Here is a 21,523-nt window from a genome sequence, read left to right as displayed (position 1 = left end):
CCTTGGAGTTGGGAGTGTGGGGGGTATTTGGATCGCATTATAAAGAGATGTGTTTGAAAATGATATGGTTGACAATAAGAATGAAAAAGGAGGGGAAAAAAACACTCAAAAAATACAATTGCAAAGGACCCAACCACACGGGTGCTCAGTTGCCCCAGTAATGAAAAACTAAGGTTCAAATAAAATCCAAACTCTGACATATACCCTGCCTGAGGTTTGGGATTGTACAGAGGGTGATGGAGAAAGTGGACTTACCACGTAAGACAAGGATCTGAGAAAACACTTGATGAGTTTCAGTCCTCTCCACTTTCTGCTTGTATAGTGAAGGGATTTTTGTTTTTTAACTTTGCTTACTTGGCCAGGCTACTAAACTTCTATTTTTAAATTATTCTTATATTTATTTTGAGCATTTACTGTGCACCAGGCAGTTTTCTGTGCTTTACATTATCATCAGATTGAATGCTCACATCCTCACAATAACTCAAATAAGTTAATGTTATTCTCATTTTAGGAGTGAAGAGGCTGGGGCCCAGAAAGGTTGACAAACTTGCCTAAAGGCACACAATTAATAAGTGTCAGAGCCAGAGTTCAGATCCAAGCCATCTGGCACCAAAGTCTCTGTCCTTGAGCCCCTTGTTATATGCTCTGTGTGGTGGGTGGGCTGATGGAAATGAGGGCGGCAGGCAGAATGGCAGAAACCCAAAGGCAGCCAACAACCACATAGTAACCGGGGAAAAGTCACTAGAATCAGAGTAGAGAAAGAGGAGTGTTGCTCTTTGTTCATTTGTTTGTTTGTTTAGCTGAGGGAGAGGACTTGAGATGAGCAATTGCTATGAAAAGTGAGATTTTGCAAAGGAATTTGGGTAAGAAAGTATCCTCCAACATCTCTCCCTGGGTTGCATGGTATGGTTCTCCCCTGGAAATGTCCTAAAGCTGGCAAAGGTGTATGTGACTCTTGAGGGCTTTAGAGAGTTGGATTTCTGTGTGCATTTAGTAGTCCAGTGCACTTAAGAAAGATGATTGTGTTCTCCTAATCAGAATCAAAACATGTTTGCTCTACAGATTTTTTAGATGCTGAGATAGATGGGCCTTAAGACAGAGGAGGGAGGCCCGGGTTCACTTGACTGCCCATGGCAGACCCTATGGTGAGAACTGTGGCATCAGAGGAAGCTCCCATCACAATCTTTGACATCTTTACAATATTCTTGTTTCTCCTGACATACTGTTTGGGAAATTTGCTTCCTGAAAACAATAAATAGATGTAGATAAATAGATATGAATGGCTGCCAGAACCTGGGAGGACTATGATATTGTAAAAGAAATCCAACAGGGTATCGTAACAGACATAACATGCAGTGAATAAGAAAGTGACAGAGAAAGAGGTGTTTTTCTATCTGGAAAGATATACTCAGATGTTTACTGGTTATCTCTGGAGAGAATTTTAGGGTGGGATCAGGAAGAGAAAGGACTTAATTTTTTAATTTTGTACACTTCTGCATAGTTTGATTTTATTGTTAATAACACAAGGCCAGGCACGGGTGGTTCATGCCTGTAATCCCAGCACTTTAAGAGGCTGAGAATCACTTGAGGCCAGGAGTTCGAGACCAGTCTGGGCAACACAGTGAGACCCCATCTCTACAGAAAATAAAAAAATTAGCCAGGAGCGGTGGTACACACCCTGTAGTCCCAGCTACTCAGGAGGCTAAGTCAGGAATAGCTTGAGCCCAGGAGTTCCGGGCTGCAGTGAGCTATGATCATGCTACTGCACTCCAGCCTGGAAGACAGTGAGACCCTGTCTCTAAAAACAAATAATATAAAATAAAATTAAAAAGAACATGAATAATTATTTCTATGGATAATAAAAAGAAAAGATTTTAAAGACCCATGTTTTAGCTGAGGATGTGAGTGATATGCCGGTATTACCTTAAAGCCACTGTGACAAAACTTTTGGAAAGTAAAACATTAGCCACACATCATGTTTATAAAACATTTCCCTTTCAGTTCTGTGGACCACATTGCTCTATATTTTCTAAAATAGTAGTTCAATGCACTTAAGAAAGACATCTCCTAATTAGAATCAAAATGGTGGCCACGCAAATTTTTGTACTGATGTCCAGAACACTCTTGCTCAAGAGTGCACATTAAGTTTTTGGAAACATGGAAGGAGTTTAGAAATTTAGAGAATTTCCGAGTGCATAAAGGACTGTGGATGTGGGTTGGGCTCACAAGTCTGCAGGCTCACTTTTCCCTCTTCTTGGTGTGAAGCGCTGAAGGTGATCCTCGTCTGCTTTGAGAGGCAGCTTGGAAGCCAGTGGTACTGGCTGAGCCTCCAGGTGAAGGAGATGGCTCTGCGGAAGGTGGGAGGCCTGGCCCTGTGGGACTTCCTCGACTTCATCGTGCGGACCCGAATACCCATCTTTGTGCTCCTGCGGCCTTTCATCCAGTGCAAGGTGGGGTGTGTGCTTCACTTCCTGGAAGTGACAAGCCCCCGTGAATGTACTGCTCTCCTTGGAGGCAGGGTTATGACAAGAGTGCCCATGGAACATGCCATAACCAGTTAGTAGGGCCTGTTAATACCATGCTTGATGAGAAAACAGCCCAAAAAATATATCCCAGAGGATAAAATTTCACGTTAGAAGTGCCTTCACACCAATCATGCCCCTACCGACCGCCCCACCCGTAGAAAGACTGGAATGGTCTGGAGAATGTTCTCCCATCTTCAGTGGCATGACTGAGATCCGATTCTTAAATAAACATATGAAAAAGATGGGATACTTAAAGCATGTTTTTCCTCCAAGACCCTCAGTACTCATTTCTTTTGTTCTTTTCATGCCCTGATTTCTTGGGGCAGTGATTCAAAACAATGTGTTTGTTAAGCACTTCCTGTATGTAATACTGTTCTACAAACTTCACAAGCACTACCTTATTCACTCCTCACAACTATGAAGTACGTACAATAATTAGCCCATTTTACAGCTGGAAAATTGATGCCCTGCCTTCCTTTCAGCTTCTGGCCCAGCCAGCAGAGAATCATGAAGAGCTTTCTGCCCGGCAACACATTGCTGACCAGCTGGAGCGGCGCTTCATACCACGCCCTTTGTGTAAGAGTTCACTCATCGCTGAGTTCAACAGTGAACTAAAAATTCTAAAAGAGGCAGTTCACAGCGGATCAGGTGAGTATGCATGGGGGAATTTTGAATTTGTTTGACTAATGGAACCCACAGCCTACAAAGAATCCCTCTGCCCAGCTCACGACTCGTTTTGGAACCATGGATAAATGAGCCACTGTGGTACACTGCTAGATTCCACCATGTGATCATTATCAATAAAACAGAAATCAAAGGGGTATCATAAAAGTTGAATTATATTCCTCTTCTAAATATTTTTTCAGTCTTCATTTTAGTAGTTAAGCTCTTTCTGGAATATTTAAATGGAGGGAAAAAACCTGTTTAAATTCTTACCTTCAGTTCCTTTTTGAAAAAGAGAAGGGGGACTCACATTTACTGGGCTTCTCTTCTATGGTAGGTTACTTCACAGATGTTTTTCTCTTTAATCTGCACAAATACCTGCAAGGTGCATAACTGAAAGTTCCCTTAAAGAATGAGGAAACTGAAACTCAGTGGAGGTTAAATAACACATAGAAAGTGCTACCAGTAAGGAAATTTTAAACCAGATTTGTCTGACAGATTATAAAGCCTTTCACTTTTTACAAATTGGAATGGGGAGGCTTGAATTAGAGTTGGCAGGCTAGGAGGTACTTTCTTTACATTATTCAAAAGATTTTCTTTGGGAGTACACTGCTTACTTTTTACAATTATATTATTATAAATCATTATTTGCCATTAGAGGGCAGTCATTACCCACAAGTAAAATATAGAATATTGGGTTTGGGTATTTTTTCCCTTTCATTTTTCCTTCTGAAGCTTTTATTTTTCTTTGCAGACAATGTGTTAAAGATAAAAATTTTGATAAATACAATCTTAGTGAAATCTATACACTGCTATTCAAATATTCTGCCTTTATAATAAAATAATCTAAGATAGAACTGAGGGGTATTTTATTGGTTGTAATTTCCAGAAAAGGAAAATAAAAATAGAGTTTCGATTATGTATTCTGATTTTGACTGTGGGGTTCATATCAGACAACTTATGTATTACTTTCATATGCTTGTGTCAGGTAAGGTATAGTTCTCAGTAAAAATTGGCAAGCTGGAAGCTACAATTCAGGTCAAAATTCACTTGCATCCTGCCAACCTTGGAAAATGAAATAGAAAAGAAATGAGAGGGAAAAATGTCAAAGCATTTTACATTGTTAGAGATGTTATGCTCTAACATGGAAACTATTCAATTATAAATACATCAGTGGCCAGTATTGATTCTTTTGCTTAAAAACATCCTCACTTCCATTCGCTGCTTTGCCCTAAGGATCATTTGTCTGGGCAACATTATTTGACTAACCTTTCCTAAAAAATACAAGTGGTCAGAGATGAAGCAAACATTTGTTTTCTTTCAAGATTCTCACTGTACATTTCCTTTGTTCTCTTGAACCCCCCAGCCTACCAAGGGAAGACATCCATCAGTACCGTGGGCACCTCCACTTCTGCTTATCGCCTGAGCCTGGCCACCATGTCTCGCTCCAACACAGGCACGGGGACTGTCTGGGAGCAGGACAGTGAGCCATCCCAGCAGGCTTCGCAGGACACACTGAGCCGGACTGATGAGGAGGATGAGGAAAGTAGGTCACCCTGGAGAATCTGGGCAGGAGACACAGAATATAAATTGACCATACTAGTGGGGGCTTGGCAAGGATTTCTGCCCTTCTGATCTTTTCCAGTTCTGATCCCCGAGTCATTTTTACAGAAGGGATTCAAGGTGAAAATGTGACTGATTCCATGATTCCAAATGCCTGCTCTTCTATAAATTCCTTGGTAGCCTTGGTCATTTGGAAAGAATTCAGGCAAAAAGTAAATCTTTAGTGACCCCTAATTTTTCTTTGAGCTTATGTATTTCCACTAACTTTCATTTAAATTGTGGCTAAGTAACTAAATACTTACATGACCCCATTGGGCAAGGAAAAGTGGGCAGTGCACATGCTCAGGACTCAGAAAAGGCCAGCTGGCTATACCATCCAGTATGTAAACCAGCAAGCTGCCTTGAGGGATACACTCCAAATTTGAGTTAAGAGACTACCTGGTGACTAGGTCAGCCCAGGAGCTTCTAATGCATGTGCTACAGATTTGGGGTTATGACATGAGGGAAAATCTGGTCAAGAAATATTTTATATGTTTGCTTAACCGGAGGTTTTAAAAAGTAGGGTGAAAGGTTCCATTAAATGCTACTGTCATTTAAAGGATTTTAAAATTGCATCAATTATTTTCTGCTGTATTTAAGACACTCTAATATAACATTTATAGCAAAGTTGTGCTGTCAATGCCTTAAGAATGAGAACAAAATCTAGATCTCCACTCAGAGCCTCTCCATACCAAACAACAACAAAAAGCCCCACTCTGAACTAAATTAAATAGAGGAAATGGGAGTTGAGATTAGAATTTTAATTAGCTAAGATGAATGAAAGTATTTTAATGTCCCACCACAGTTGGGTGTGTAAGAGAGGAAAAGAAATAAATGCTTTGTCAAAAGACTTATCAGTAATATTTCCAGATTTAGTTTCAGGGTCAGATAAAGTTGATAATCATATTGTCCTGCACCTGGCCTATAGATATACTTGTCTCTAAATTGCTCTAGTGACTGCTCATGAAAATATACCTAAAGTTGTAATTAGGGAAATTTTGAAAAATCTTGACCAAGAAAACACAACGATAGAAAATAAGATCAGCAGTTTAAATATCCAATAAGTCCTGGCAACGGTTCAGAACTTAAAGTAAAATCCAGTTTTCTTTAATGCTTAAAGTAGTCTCTCCCAGCAGTTTTTTTTAATGATGGAAAATGATGCTACCTATCTTTAGTAGAGCTAAATATATTTTGCAGGTAACTTTATGAATAAGAAGATGAGCTAACCAGTAGGAAGGAGCTAGGGAGGAAAAGTGGAGGAAACAGGGAAATCACTGGCCAAGAGCCAACACTAATGTACTGATGAGGCAGAGGTAGGGGGATTGGGAAGCATGCAATGTTTGCTAGTATCTCTGTTCCCATTCAGTCATCAAAGCTATATTTAGACCTATTGGGTATAAGACAAGGAAGAAGGAAATACGAGAAAGATATGTTCTCTGCCCTCTAAAATCATAGGTATAATCTTTGTAGAGGAGGTGATAGACATTTGCAATAAAGAACACTTAACAAAAGGGTTAATGGAAGATAGTGCATGATTAACCACCAAACAAATATTGGGGGAGTGTTAGGTGATGTATGAATACAAATAAAGATGGAAAATCAATGGAATCTGGGAAAGGCATTTGCAGAAATAGCTCAATCTATCCTATCAGGTTTTTCATTATTTTTAAGGCAAATTTGCTTATTCTCTTCTTTGTGAACACAATTAAAAAGGAAATAATACCATTCTATAACAAGAATCAATTTCAAGTCAGTCATTAGATAGAAAATTAAAATTTCTAGCACTTTTCATAGTTTTTCCAATATGTTTCCTAAAAATACCTGAGAGCTTGGAGTGGTGACTCACACCTGTAATTCCAACTACTCAGGAGGGTGAGGCCAGAGGATGGCTTAAGGCCAAGAATGGGAGACCAGTGTCCCCAAGAAAAAAAACCAAAAAACACCTGAAAGAGTCTTTCCCTTGCCAGAGACTAGAACTCATTAAATGTACCTGAATGCAACTTTTGAATGTCAAGGACATGTACTTGACCCATTCAATAACAAAGCCCCTTATTGAACTATTCCTGCCAAGTTTTAAAAATTTATATTCAAGCTTTCTGAAATCTTAAATTTTCAGGTGCCTATTGACTTTCAGAAATAATCTACTTGTAAAAATGGACAAGAAGTTTACATTTATTTTAAGAAGGCTGTTCTAGTGTGGGAGGGTGAGGGATGTATGGACATGACAAATTATCATTACCCCAAAGGTCTTAGTTTTTGGTACCCCCTTTAGAGACCATTCTAAGGTTGTACTCAAGTCAAGGATAGAACCCAGGAACAGCCTTGGTTGGGTTTTCTGATCAGTGTCATAGTTTTTATAACACTGTATTCCTTTGACCCTTTCAGATGACTCTATAAGCATGCCCAGTGTGGTAAGTGAACAAGAAGCTTACCTCCTGAGCGCCATTGGAAGGAGGCGGTTCTCCAGCCATGTCTCCAGCATGTCTGCACCTCAGGCTGAGGTGGGCATGTTACCCAGCCAGAGGTAAAGAGCCATGGCTATATTATACTCTGCATTTGGGGGCAAAGATGAAAATTCTGGAAATACACTCTGTATATTCTACAAAGGCTGAAAGCAGTGGTAATGTTTTTAGAGAGATCATTCAACAAAGAACTTTTCAACTAGGTTCCTACACAGAACAATGTGCAGTTTTCTAAGCCAGACTAGTAGAAGGGATCCCAATTTCTAATCCAAGCATTGTCTCTCCTTAAAAACTTCCACAAATTCCATGGTCTTCTTTCTGGTTGTCGAATGACATTGTTGTGTTTCAGATTTATCATTAGCTAAGCTAATAATGAGTACTTGGCAAAAATATAGGACTTGCTTCATACATTTGGTAAAGTTTAGGCTTCTGATATGTCATCAGTATTTAGTCAAAGATAGTGATGCTTCACCAAGTAGAAAAGGATCTATGCCACTATGTGTGACCTTGGACAGGTCATTTAACAATAGCCCATAGTTTTCCCCTCTGTGAAATAAGGAGGTTGGCTAAAATTATCTTTTAATGTAACTTCTCTATCAATAGTTCTATGATTCCACGACCAAATCCTTTTAAATATTTTCTTTATATGTTATCTGCCTTCTAAGAATATAAGTAAAAAAAATCTCCCAAGATATATACATATACAATAAAAGTCCAATACAGAAAATGACCTTACAAAAGAGTAAAAACATTATCTAAGAACCAGTGTTATATTCATTTCAGGAATTGAATTATTTCAAAGAATTGGCTTTATGTGCTTTTAATTATTAATAGTTTGTTGCTTATTTTTTAATACCTATAGAGTCATTGTGGTACAGTTCACATAAGGAAAATAATAAAAGTCAGGGTACATTGTAATGTTTAGATAAAAACCAGTTTATATGCAGGAATAATTATCTGTACCCAAATCCTTTAGCAAATGGTTCATGAACTACAAAGATGAAATAAAATTTGTGAAATAAAGCCCAAGTTTGGAGAATATCAAATAATAGGGGAAAATGATAAAAGATGATTAATAAGTAAAATGCATACTTTTTAAAAAGGCAGTATTTTATGTAAGTGCCATTTAACTATTACAAACGTTAATACTACATAAAGCTTCCTATCATTGTAAGAGATTGTTTCACATATTATTTGGTAATTTTCCTTTGAAAAGAAAGTCATAAACAAAATGTGTGATCAAAATCAGAGCCAAACAATAACTTGTGCAAAAAAAGATGGAAAGTCATATGAACAGTTAATATTGGTAGCTGTTAATTTATTTTTAATTGCTAGCAATGTACAAGGTTCCATGAAGAATAAAAGAAAATAGCAATTTATTTAAAAGTTTTATTCAAGTTATAGAACTGTAGGAATTTTAAACAGAGTTTTCTTGTTTTTGTTGTTGTTGCTGTCACTTACCTAAAATAACCAGGCCATCAGTTCTTTTTCTATATATCCATTAAGGGGTTAACTTGTTTCCAGGGACAAAATTTGTCCTATAATGGACATATTAGAAATCCAGAAAAAATAATATAGTTAAACTCTTTGAGCTTGAGTCATATTTTGGAAGACTGTCTTTGTACGAGAGGGAAAGTGAGCCTCTGCTGGGGAACAGAGGTTATTTTTACAGTGTACAATTAGGTAAACCTCAATTCTTTGGGGGCAGGCACTCCACTTTTCTAAATGGTCTAATTCCATCCAAGTTAGCAAGTATTTATTGAGTGCCTCTTGGGTGCCTAGCTCAATGTTAAGCACTGAAGAAAGGACAGAAAAAGTATGACAGTTTCTGTTCACAGATCTCAGTTCAGCTACATACAAATAAACCAATAAACTATTTAATTACTCTCTCACCAACCTGACAGGTTTCTTCTTTTGGCATTTATAATTCAGTCACTAGAGGATGGAGAGTAAGGAGGTAAATGAGAGTTCTATGTGAATTTTCCAAGATATCTTCCTTCCGTTTGTTTACTTGCATTTTCATTGCAAAATTAGCAGGGGAAGTTGGGTTCTTTCTTTGCTTTTCTTAATGGCATCAGTTCCAAGAGCTTGGTTGTGGCAGTTCATGGTAAGTGGTTTCTGTGTGACAATGTCAGAATGCACAAGGAAGAAGCAGGGTCCTGGCTAACGACCATACATAAGACAGGTTAAAAATAATAACCACCTAGCCAATGGTTACCAAAGGGAAGGATGGTTTCATCTTCTCCAGATTCATTCTGCAATGCGTTTCAGAGCTCACAGGTCCATTTGGAGTTCATTTTAACTCTTGACCAATGAATAGATCACTCTGAGAGCTGTATCCATCCAAAGTCCTTCCTCCCCCATTGCCTTGAGTCCTATGTCTTGACAAACCCAGCACAAGGTGAAATGGTTGACTGTCTCCTTTCCTTCCTTGTTCTGTTAAATCTATTTATTTTTGGTTCTTGGAAGCAGAAAATTGCATGCCTTTTTTCTTTTTTTTTCATTTTCTTTCCCTAAATGCTTCATCTCCCTACCCCTCCTGCAGTGAACCTAATGTCCTCGATGACTCCCAGGGCCTGGCCGCTGAGGGCAGCCTCTCTAGGTACAGTGTCAATGCTACCTGTCTATTGGTGTCTGTGCTGGGAAACTAGCTGTTCCCTGTCTCCTCTGTCTCTCTGTCTTCTCTGTCTCTTCTCGCCCCGTCTTGATATCTATTTCCATTTCTTGCCCTTTGTTGTTCATAAACATACGAGCCTGGAAGTCAAAGGTGTAGCAAACCCTCCTTCATTTTCAGCTTCAGAGCGCAATCACAAATGGCCTTAAAAACTTACTAAAAACAAACAAACAAATTGTAGAATTTTCTATGGGGCTTGAATCCTATGGGTATTTAAAAAGTTTGATATGCCAAACGTCAAATTTATCCCACCTAATCATTCCCTCCCACAGTGATATTCATTAAGAATTGTTTTTCAGGGGTCCTTTAAATATAACTCCGTCATCAGGAAGCCCCTTACTAAATCAAGACAGGTCTTTTAGCTAATACCATTGATGGTAAGAAACAACGATGCTTTAAGAAGAATAGCAATGTTGATACAATTTATATACTGTACTTCCTTCTTTTTGATGCATGCTATTTGGCAGGCTCTTATAGTTGCTTATTGAAGCAACACTTATATAAAGAGTGTCTGTTCTAGCACCAAGGTGACTCCCAAACTTGCCATGAAATATCAGACACAAACATTTCTTGGTAAGTAAGAGAAGTCGTATGATGCAAACGAAATAATGTCTTGACTAATAGTTTAAAGCTTCAGAAAAGGGGACTGCACCTTTAACACTCAGATAAACCACGTCAAACATTCCTAATCTTGTGCTGTTGATTCACACCTCTCAACTAATCCTCATTAGGGGTAAGGCTTCTTGTTCATCCTTAGAGTGTCTTTGTTCCATCTCAAGAGAAAACATTCCTTTTCAGGTCTGCATTATATAGTGAGTACAATATACCTGTGTTTATTGCTTTATCATAAAGATGAGGAAATGTTGAGAGGCTGTTCCTGTGAAAAGTTGTCTTTTCTTTTCTTTGCATCTTGTTCAGATTTCACATTTTCTTTTGCAATTGAAAATGGGAAACATAGTCCATCATTGAGTGTATCTTTTTTTTTTTAATTTACTTACCAGACCCATAATTCATGACATTCGTGTTTGCGAGCCCTCGCCTTGACAGATCAGTCTCTTATTGGTGGTAAATGTGGAAGTGCTGCGAAGTGCAGGCAGTTCCATTAGCAGGAGCTTTGGGGGCAAGGAGGAAGTTGAGAAACAAACGATCCACAAAAGGGCTTTCCTTAATTGTCCGCAGTGTTTGAAGAGATTTGAACCAAGTCTAGGAGGGTGATCATTGCTTTCAAAGAATGCATTTATTTAATGCTTAAAATTACATAAGGGATAGGAGAACCTTGATTAGAAGATAATTTCAGTGACCTACTGAGTAGAAAGGATTAAATCAGACTTCCATTTAGCTGGCTTTGTGCTGGGGCTTTTCAAATTAGGCCAAATACTACTCTTGATGAGTAAGTACTAGTTCAGAGGTGGTGAAAAGAGGCAGGAGTTTGAGTTGGCCCTCTCTGGCGGGCTCAGGGTTCAGATGACTGATCTGTAGTTATCTAAACCAGCTTAGTCTACCCTGGTTCCAGTATCAATGGGAATAAACCCAAAGCTTTTGCTAAGTGAGACCGGTTCCGAGGCAAAGGTATAGATTTTGTTTACAGCTGAATTAGTCACTCATGTCAGTACTTTGATGAATGTCTTAGATCAACTGTTGTTGGTCTGTTGTTTCTGTAACTGTTGCGTTTTAGTTCTGGGTATCAGGCACCCAGACTCAGTTGTGGTCATTAAGAAATGGAAAGATGAGGCATTCATTCTGGATTCTGAAATAATTATGTTAACGCCGAGGCATCCCCACCAACCAGTAGCACATCCACCTTTGCCATATCCTACAAGTCTCTCGAACTCCATCATGTCACCGAGTTCTCTTTGGAGGAGAGGAACTTTTGCCATTTACTAGGAGGTGGGTCTACAAAATAGGATATATGCTTTTTATATTTGGTTTCCAGGTTTTCTTTTTTTTGGCATGAGACTTCCTTATGCTGCAGACTCTTAAAATCCTAAAGCAGTAAGGCATTAACCAGGTAAATTACATTTAGCACACACTCCAACACTCGGGAACTAAAATACACCCAAAATAGTCCTACGAAAAATCTGGCTTCAAAGCTTAGAGAATATCAGGAAGCATGCCTAGGGGGAAATAATAAATCCTGCTCCTCTCACCACCCGCCCATAATATTTTGCTAAACTTTCATGAGAATTTGCTTTTGCAAAAAAACATTTGTTTTAGACAAAAAGGACAAGTTGGACTAAGTGGGCTAAATGAGGAAGAGACCAAGATAACCTGATGAATAGGTAGAAACCAATAAAATTTTATACACCTATTGAAAATTACTCCAAGGATTTCTTTTTTTCAGCTTACCACTTCTTTCAGGATACTTCTAGGATTTTTTAAAAACTGTGCTAACTGGTTTCTTTTAAAGATTCATCCCAAGAAATAGCCTGTTAGAAACACTGTGCTCTCGAGAAATACTGAAATAATGTTCCATAGGAGAATTCTCTAGAGAGTGTTGCTCTTACAAGTATAAGAACTCATTATAGATGTTTCTTCCCTGTCCCTGCCCCCAAATATACACATACTATGGAAATATTTTCTCTCTAGAAGAATAGAGACATAACAGAAGTTACTCAAACACTTAAGACCAGATGTTTATACCAGACAATTAGATTTTGGTTAGACATGTTAAACATTTTGAAAGGCAGGAATTGACATTCAACTCTCATTTTAAAAAAAGAGATGATAATGCTATTTGATTATATAAGGGTAATTTTAAATCACAGTGAAAAATAAGAATGTTTGAATAAGACTATATAGTCTAACTAAGATGAAATAAAATAGCGTATTTAGTGGAACCCATTGTATGATCATCCACATTTTTCAAGTATAAAAATTTGGCAAGTACTTTCAAAGTACAAAGAAAAAAATTAAAACAACCTTTTTATATAGCTGAGAGTTAATGGCTAAGCAAATGTGCGTTGTGATACACAGATGTGTACTTTGCCATTGCTAATTCAGTTCTCACAGGATATCTAAGATCTGGATTATTCTATTCCCCCTTTCAATCGGACTCCAGCCTCTAAGCTCTAAATTCTGTGGCCCTTAAAATATATTCTCTTGGATGTTGTGGAGGCTAAGTAAAATCTAAACAATAACCTTGTATTGGGAGAGGGGAAATTAAGATTTAGTCTACTGTTTACTTCCCCGTTCCCTACAAATGCCTTGTCGCTCCTTTGGGAGCTTTATGTTTTCTCATCACAAGGCAATGGCTTGGTAAATGGCTATCCTGTGTATCTTGTGTTTCTCCTCTACATTTCTATAACCATATTAAAAGTGAAACCAAAACACAGAAAAAAGCAATGAAAATACTAATCCCCTTTTCCGTGTGCTGGTCTTACCCAGTGCTTCTACTTAAAATTTTAATTTATGAAATATACTTCAATCTACACTTTTTTTATAATATTGAGATGGATGATATGAATTTTTATTGCATTACTGAATGGCCCCTTGTTCATCTATCTTTTATTTTAAGAAATACTATTAGGTGTGTGTTCTGTTAGGAGATGCACACATACTTATACACTACAATCCGGGCCATCATGAGGACACAGGGGAAAAGAGGTAATTTGTATCTCTTCCTAATATTGCCTAAATTTCCTTAGTTTGTAAATTACTTCCTTGCATTTCAAATAAGGTGTTTTTGTTTTGTGTAAACAGTTTAAGTCACACCAGTTTTACCAAGCCCCAGTTGCATTTACTTCTCTAAAACCTAGACCATTATACAGTTTGCCATAGTGACATTTTTCAGTGATTCAAAAATGTAAGAGATGATTTATTTCCAAATATGTTGGAAGATGTTAGCCTCACTTTAGAAAGTTTAATTTGCCTATATTCTTATTATTTCACCTTATTACTTAACCAAAACAGTGGAAATCAGCCATGTCTCATTCCCAAGAATAAAAATTTCAGGAAAGCATTTTTCTCCATGAGATACAGGTTTTAAAACTTGCCCCACTACTCTGACATATCTTGACAAAGTCTCAACTTTTCGGAGTTATTTTTTATGACTGTGATATGTGAAATAGTGATTTAAGTTGTTCAAAAGGATTCAGTGGCCTATTGGAATATAATATTTTAAAATTTGAGCCTATCACATAAAACAGTATTTCCCTACAGGGGAAAATAATTTTCATTATTGCAGTTGTGGTAGATGAGGACTATAATGGGACTGTTTCAAAAACTTCAAATAGAAACTGGGGTGTAACATAGAGTGGTGCTTAATGCAAACACCTTGGTCTTCTCTTGGTTCATTTTAGTGTTGCACATCTCACAGTCATGCATCACAAATCCTTCAGATGACTGAAATATCACATGATGGGGAGAGAAGCTAAATTGAAACTACTTTTTATTTGTAACTTCAGTTTGATATAGACCACCACCAATTTGATATAGAAAAAGAAATGTGTTCTAAATTATTTCTGTTATTAACTTTTCTGGCTGTTTATTATTAATGTGTCCTAACTGTATACAGTTAAGCCAGCCTTTGATATTCCAAATATAAAATCACATTTTTAGGGAGAGTGTAAATTATCAGCTGGGATATATTTCCAAGGATATGTTTTGTAATTTCATCTTTGATATGTGCATTCCATGATAAAATGCTATATCATCTTCATAGAACTAAAGCTATAAATTTGATACATTTCTTAGATATAAGCCTCTCTATCCATAGAGAAAATTTTGATGCTTATGATACTCTTGGAATAATCATCATGAAATATCATTACATTTTGACATTTAACACTCCCTGAGTAACATGTATTTCTTTTCTTTTCTTGCACCATTTTTTTCTCACAATCTCAGATTACTAAATAAAAATGAGACAAGTGGACTGCCTCGATTTCATTTTCTCTGCCCAATTATTTTCCAAACATTTTATTACCTACTTCCTTTTAGTATTCTATAAGCAATAAACTCACTACAAATCAAATGTAAACAAGGAAGCATGCTACATATATCACTTTTCATGTTCAAACCATTTTACATCAATTGACTTCTTTTCTCTACCTTAATGGGAGGTCGTTGGTAAGTATTAACCTCCCTTTATGGCCAAGGGAACTGAGGTAACATTTAGTTGTCAATGAAGAATCCATTCCAATGAAAGCTTTGCTTGGTATTGGGAGAAACTTGTTTCTACTTTTGTGCATATGGTTAATTGAATACTCTTTCCAATTTAACAGACACGTCCGTGTTAAAATGTATAATTAATAAGGAGATGTCATTTCAGACATGCCAGCAACATAGTTTGGATTGCTTATCAGAATTTATTGCTTTGTTCCTTTGGGGTAATTTTCTTTCCTCATAGAAAGGTCATATATATGCTACCAGGTTATATATGTATAAGGATAAAGTACATTGATCTTTTGAACTGGATATTCAGGAGAACAAGAAAGTTCAAAAACATCTGTTTTGGTACTCTTTATGGGATTTTTGTGATTGCGTACCCCAAATGGTATAATTACATCTCTATTTCATAAAAATTTTGATGAACCCCATTTGGGAATTATTGATCTTCTTCTAGTGGAAATGTAAGACTTTTAAAAAATGACAGATATGACTGTGTCAACTATGTGATCATTAACCAGTTGTTAACACAAAAGGGGAAACATCTGATTGCCCATCCTGCCACCAGTTTCTCTCCCTACAACTGCAGCTAGGTATTTAGATAGCTCATTTTTTTAAAATAAATTGAAATAAATAGATATAGTCTTTCTTTCTTTTTCCTAGACAGTTGCTGACTTTGGATTCCTCTGTGGAATATTTTGCACTAAAAACTATCTGTAGATGACTCTCCTTTTGCAAAGGCAAAGCAGAAATTAATTACCCATTAACCAAATAATCACATTGACATCATCCACAGAATTACAGTGTTCTCTGGGGCACAGTATATTTCTTTTTTTCACCCCCACTCTCATTATAAATATCTATTATACATGCATGCAGAATGATAAAGGACCATGGGCCCATACTAGTATTTTCAGCTTCACCTAACACTAAAATAGCAACCACTTCCAGTCATTTTTGCATATGAAAGACACACATACACAGTAAATTTGGGGGGAGCAGGTTGTTCCTTTTATAAACTGCACAGTATGTTTGAGTGCAGTTACTCAATATTAAAGCTCCTGAGTTGTAATGATAGCTTAATGACTTTGCCAGCCTTTTAAATCTAAAACCATTTTAAAAGAACATTTAATTGTCTACCCATGTGACTATTCATTTATTCAGTAGTCACAGAGACTTCAGGCTGCAAACATGTGTTGAATGTGCCCCTTCACCCAAATGGATTCTGTGTCTGATGTGTTTGATATTTGTCCATCTTATTTTCATTTAAATTGAAATTTTAAAAAAGGTGTTCCCATCCATGTAATAGAGTTGTTTGTGTTTGTTTGTCACTACCTTTTCCCTTCCCCTTGGAAAAAAAATTGAGATTAGAATATGACATCTTAAACCTTTTGGTGGCTTCCAAACCATGGGTGTGATCAAACCAATGTTTTGCTGAATGATAGATACGGCAGCAGTGATTGAAAACCGAATCTCAATTTTGGCAGCTTGGGGCTATAAGGCCTTTTCCTCCCTCCCAAACCTTTGAAAACCCCTATCCCAGGGACTCTTTCCCAAGGATCCTTCAAAGATAATGGTATCTTTGAAGTGACTGTGTCATAAGTGATTTTGGTAACACCCACCACAGAATGGTCTTCTGTACTCTCTCCAGGGTACACTAACACTGTTGATGCTTGACAGGGTGGCAAGTGTACAGAGTGAACCTGGCCAACAGAACCTCCTTGTTCAGCAGCCACTGGGGAGGAAAAGGGGTCTGAGGCAGGTAAGCAGACCCTGAACAGGCAAGAGAATCATCCTATGAAATGGAAGCTCTATTCAATTTTTAATGCCCATGTCTATTAAGATTATATTTTACCTTCTCCCTACCTGAAATAAGCAGTACAGAGCAACTTTAAAATATGGTAAGTACTTGGGCACAAGCTGAGCATTTTAAGCTTCTATTTTAGCTTTGAATATCCTTATGGGCAAAGCCAATGACTTAGTAAAGTGAGCCTATAACTCTATTTGTTCCCTATCCAGAAACTAACTTTCCCAGCCAAACTTACTGACAGAGATTTGTTATACAGTTTATGTAATGAATGTTTCTGCATAGAGGCAAAGACAAAGAAGTCCTTTCTTCCTCATTTTGAGATTAATGATTTAATTTAAAACAAATTGGAGTAAGGGTCATCTTTACCAATTTCCTTAGGTAGAATTCTTGCACGTTACTTTCTAAATAAAAATCTAAATGAGGCTTTTCAGTGTAGCTTCAGTGAGAGTTTCTCAGTTGTGATTCAGGTACCACATACTTAGCCAGCAATAGTTTGTTGTTGTTTTTTTTTTAAATAAATCTCCCCTTTGAAAGTTAGCATATATATATTCAACTACAATTTTTAGATGAGCAAAGGTTGATCAGTAAGCCATAGTTACTAGTTTTGCATCCTAAAATCCCTGAAATTCTCAAATTTACAATTTAAATTATGTTAATTAATGTTACTGGGATAGATAAAGGAGTAATAGCCAGGAGATGAATTGGTGAAAGAAGATGCCAGAAGAAAATACTTATAGTTAAATAAGCAGAAAGAAGTTTATCAGCTATAGATGTAAGGAACAACTCTAAGAGTCCACAGAAACATAAATTTAAAAAACAACTGTATAGTCAGAATCCTCTGAGCACAGTGTTTCCTCCCAGGCAGTTAGACCCGCTTGTGAGTTTATTTTGCCTATTCTCTTTAGCTGAGACGTCCTCTACTATCACGTCAGAAGACTCAGACTGAATCCAAAAACCGCCATGCAGCTCGGCTGTCAACCACTCGCAGGAGCATTCAACCTAAAACGAAGCCATCTGGTGAGGCCTCCTGTGTCCCTTCCAACTATACCATGGACTTGATACCATGCGACTCAGCCAGGAAGGCCTGCAAAAACTGAGCTGATGCAGATAAGCACACCTTTGGGGAGGTGCTAAGATAAGGGAAGAAGTTTCTCAGAAAATTTTAGTGCCTTTTTCCTTCTTGCCTTCCCCAACTCCTGTCCCTACCCCTATGAAACTAGGTAAATGGAAGAGCCCAAGGTAAACCACTAATACTATTAAATTTGGCCATAGAGGCTTGTGTTTTCTTTATTCAAACCAAGAACAGGGTTTGTTATATGTATTACTGAAGATAAAGGTATGATGAGTAATAGAGACTTTTAAGTCCTGTTGGCAGCTGTTCTGAGGAATGCTCAAGTTCCACCTAATGCTTCATGAAAATCTTGTTTTAGGCCATTTTATATAAAAATGATTTTTCTACCCAAGTCCTACTCTTTGTAAGAAGATGAAATCAAACATGTACAAAATAATCAAACATGCTCTCATTTATTAATAAGCCAGCAATGTCTTTATTAAGAAAACCTAGGTGACACTGGTTAAAACCAATTATTAAGCACTAACAGTCTATTTTCCCCAATTTCCCCCCACCTACTGCCTTACCTCTGACCTCCAGCGGATCAGAAAAGATCTGTGACCTTCATTGAGGCTCAGCCAGAGCCAGCAGCTGCCCCAACAGATGCACATCCTGCCACAGGTCAACCACAGGGCTGCAGCCCAGCCCCATCTAGGAAACCAGAAAAAATGGACGATCCAGTTCTCACGTCTTCACCCGCCATAGTTGTTGCGGATCTCCACAGCCTGTCTCCCAAGCAGGTGAGGGCGCTAGAGAAACAGGCAAGGCTTGCTCACTGCATACTTATTTCTAGGAACCACTTGGATATGTAAATTTATTCCACATAATTAAGTCTGGGTCTGCAATGCTTTGTTATCCCAACAGACACTGGTCCTGCCATCATGAAAAAGAAAACCTATATAAAGCATATTGGCTGGGCGTGGTGGCTCACACCTATAATCCTAGCACTCTGGGAGGCCTAGGCGGGAGGATTGTTTGAGCTCAGGAGTTCAAGACCAGCCTGAGCAAAAGCGAGACCCCGCTCTACTAAAAATAGAAAGAAATTAGCTGGACAACTAAAAATATATAGAAAAAATTAGCCGGGCATGGTGGCACATGCCTGTAGTCCCAGCTACTTGGGAGGCTGAGGCAGAAGGATTGCTTGAGCCCAGGAGTTTGAGGTTGCTGTGAGCTAGGCTGATGCCATGGCACTCACTCTAGCCTGGGCAACAGAGTGACACTCTGTCACCAAAAAAAAAAAAAAAAAAAAGCATATGGCCAGGAATATATCTACTTAAGAAGGACCAAGAGAAGTCTTGATATTTTTAGTTACGAAAAATCTAAGAGAACTCGGGGGGTGGGGGAGCAAGGGCAATATACCTAACCTAAACTTTTGTACCTCCACAATATGCTGAAATAAGAATAAAAAAAAAATCTAAGAGAAAATACCTCACAGCTAAAACAACCATTGGAAACAGGACACCTTGAGCATCCCTAACCTGACAATGCAAAATTGAAAATGTTCCAAAATTCAAAACTTTTTTTATTTTTATTTTTTGGTGGTTTAAAACAACAGAAGGTTATTGTCTCACAGTTGTGGAGGCTAGAAGTCTGAAATCAAGGTGTTACCAGGGTTGATTTCTGTTCTTTGCCTCTCTTTATGGTGATGGCTAGTAATCTAGAGCATTCCTTTGGTTGTAGATTCATTATTCCCATCTCTGTTTCTGTCTTCACATGGTGTTCTTCTCATGTCTCAAAACTTTTTGAGTGCTGATATGACACTCTCAGAAAATGCTCAAAGACTCTGGGAAGCTGAGGTGGGAGGATTGCTTGAGCTCAGGAGATCGAGACCAGCAAGAGCGAGACCCCATCTCTACTAAAAATAGAAGGAAATTAGCCGGACAACTAAAAATAGAAAAAATTAGCCGGGCATGGTGGTGCATACCTGTAGTTCCAGCTACCCGGGAGGCTGAGGCAGAAGGATTGCTTGAGCCCAGGAGTTTGAGGTTGCTATGCGCTAGGTTGATGCCACGGCACTCTAACCCAGGCAACAGAGTGAGACTCTGTCTCAAAAAAAAAAGAAAGAAAGAAAATGCTCATTAGAGCATTTCAAATTTCAGATTTTCATATTAGGGATGCTCAGCCAGGTAAGTATAAATGCAAATATTCCAAAATCCAAAAATATCTGAAATCTGAAACACTTCTGATTCCAAGCATTTCACATGAGGGATACTCAACCTGTAATACATAGCTGAAAAATAGTTCAATTAAAAAATAATGAAGTTACCAATTTAGACAAAGCCTTTAAATATTGAGCCTTCTGAGAAACTTTTTGTTTTAATCTTTTCCCACATTGTTTTGATATTTTTCTTCTTGATATTTTTCTTGTTGCTTTGATTTTTTTTCCTTCCTTTGATTTTAATAAATGAATTCCTATAGGTTCCACATTCTTCTCATGTGGTATTTAAAGAAAACTAAAAGGCAATATTACTATTTATGTTTGTATAGTCTTTAAGGCTTAAAGAGCATTTCAACACTTACCATTGTTATCTGATTTAATCCTCACAGTCTACAAGGTGAGCAAAACAAAAAATTATGCTCACGTTACAGGTTAGAAAAACAAGGCTTAGAAAGTTGGAAGGGTCTATATAAGATCTTACCTATGACAAAGGCTACAACTGGGACTGGCCTTCTGATTCCTTAGTTAACAGCTAGACAACATTTTTCGATATTCTTCTCTGGTATCCAGCCTACCTTTCCATGATGTGATGATCCTTTTGATCATAGAGTGAGGCCATCTCCACTGAAGAAGGAGAAAAGAAGGAGGACACAGAAGCACAAGGTGCTACAGCACTTAGTCCACTCTCTGCTCGACTCTCAGACCCTGACGACTTCACAGGCCTGGAGACATCCAGCCTCCTACAGCATGGAGACACTGTCCTTCACATCAGCGAGGAAAATGGCATGGAGAACCCTCTGCTGTCCAGCCAGTTCACTTTTACTCCCACTGAGCTGGGGGAGACAGATGTAGTCCTAGATGAATCTCATGTTTAATTCTGAAACTTATTAGCACTGCAGGTGTAGAGGAGAAATGGAAGGGATCCCTCTTTTAAAAGTTGATTAATTTTGCTTAAAAAAAGATTAATAACAAAAGAGCACTTTGCATCCAATGGGTAGCACAAATCTAAGTAGATTTTGTTGCCAATATGCATAATATTTCATAAACATCTTAGAAATCAATGGCTAACAGGATTTAGTTGTATGAAAATCATAAAAACCAGGGAGGAATAAGGGGAAAGAGCCATTTCACTGCACATTGTTTATGATTCAAGAAGCTTTCAGCAGTTAAAAATACATACTATTACAGTGCTGCTTTCATAGAAATATTAACAAATAATATGTTCTAAAAATAGAATGCAATTTTCTGAAATTATTCACATTATACATCTCATGTAAATGTTTATTTTTATAGTTTTAAAAATATTAAATCAGGTGGCTATACAAGTAGCAATTTACATAAAAATAATGAATAAGAAAATATTAGTTTTGGGAGACTAAATAACAAATAAGTCTGCAGCCATTTTTGTTTTT

At 37.7% G+C, this 21,523-nt stretch overlaps 1 protein-coding gene across 2 annotated transcripts in view; it reads left to right on the top strand.

Annotated features, from left to right (window-relative positions):
• The window catches only part of UNC80 (unc-80 homolog, NALCN channel complex subunit), a 188,401-nt gene extending 166,957 nt beyond the window's left edge, over positions 1-21,444 (top strand). For both annotated transcript variants that reach the window (XM_045559184.1, XM_045559183.1), the window contains 8 exons: positions 2,266-2,450; positions 3,008-3,173; positions 4,555-4,734; positions 7,176-7,314; positions 16,713-16,794; positions 17,748-17,859; positions 18,494-18,693; positions 20,720-21,444. In XM_045559184.1, the coding sequence (XP_045415140.1) occupies positions 2,266-2,450; positions 3,008-3,173; positions 4,555-4,734; positions 7,176-7,314; positions 16,713-16,794; positions 17,748-17,859; positions 18,494-18,693; positions 20,720-20,986 (1,331 nt within the window). In that variant the 3' untranslated portion in view covers positions 20,987-21,444. The remainder of the gene's footprint in view (positions 1-2,265; positions 2,451-3,007; positions 3,174-4,554; positions 4,735-7,175; positions 7,315-16,712; positions 16,795-17,747; positions 17,860-18,493; positions 18,694-20,719) is intronic.
• The last annotated feature ends 79 nt before the right edge of the window (positions 21,445-21,523 follow it).

The sequence above is a fragment of the Lemur catta genome, chromosome 8, assembly GCF_020740605.2.
Source record: "Lemur catta isolate mLemCat1 chromosome 8, mLemCat1.pri, whole genome shotgun sequence".
In the NCBI taxonomy this organism is placed as follows: Eukaryota; Metazoa; Chordata; class Mammalia; order Primates; family Lemuridae; genus Lemur; species Lemur catta.
The sequence above is the reverse complement of the archived record's forward strand: the minus strand, read 5'-3'. Positions and strand labels throughout refer to the sequence as shown.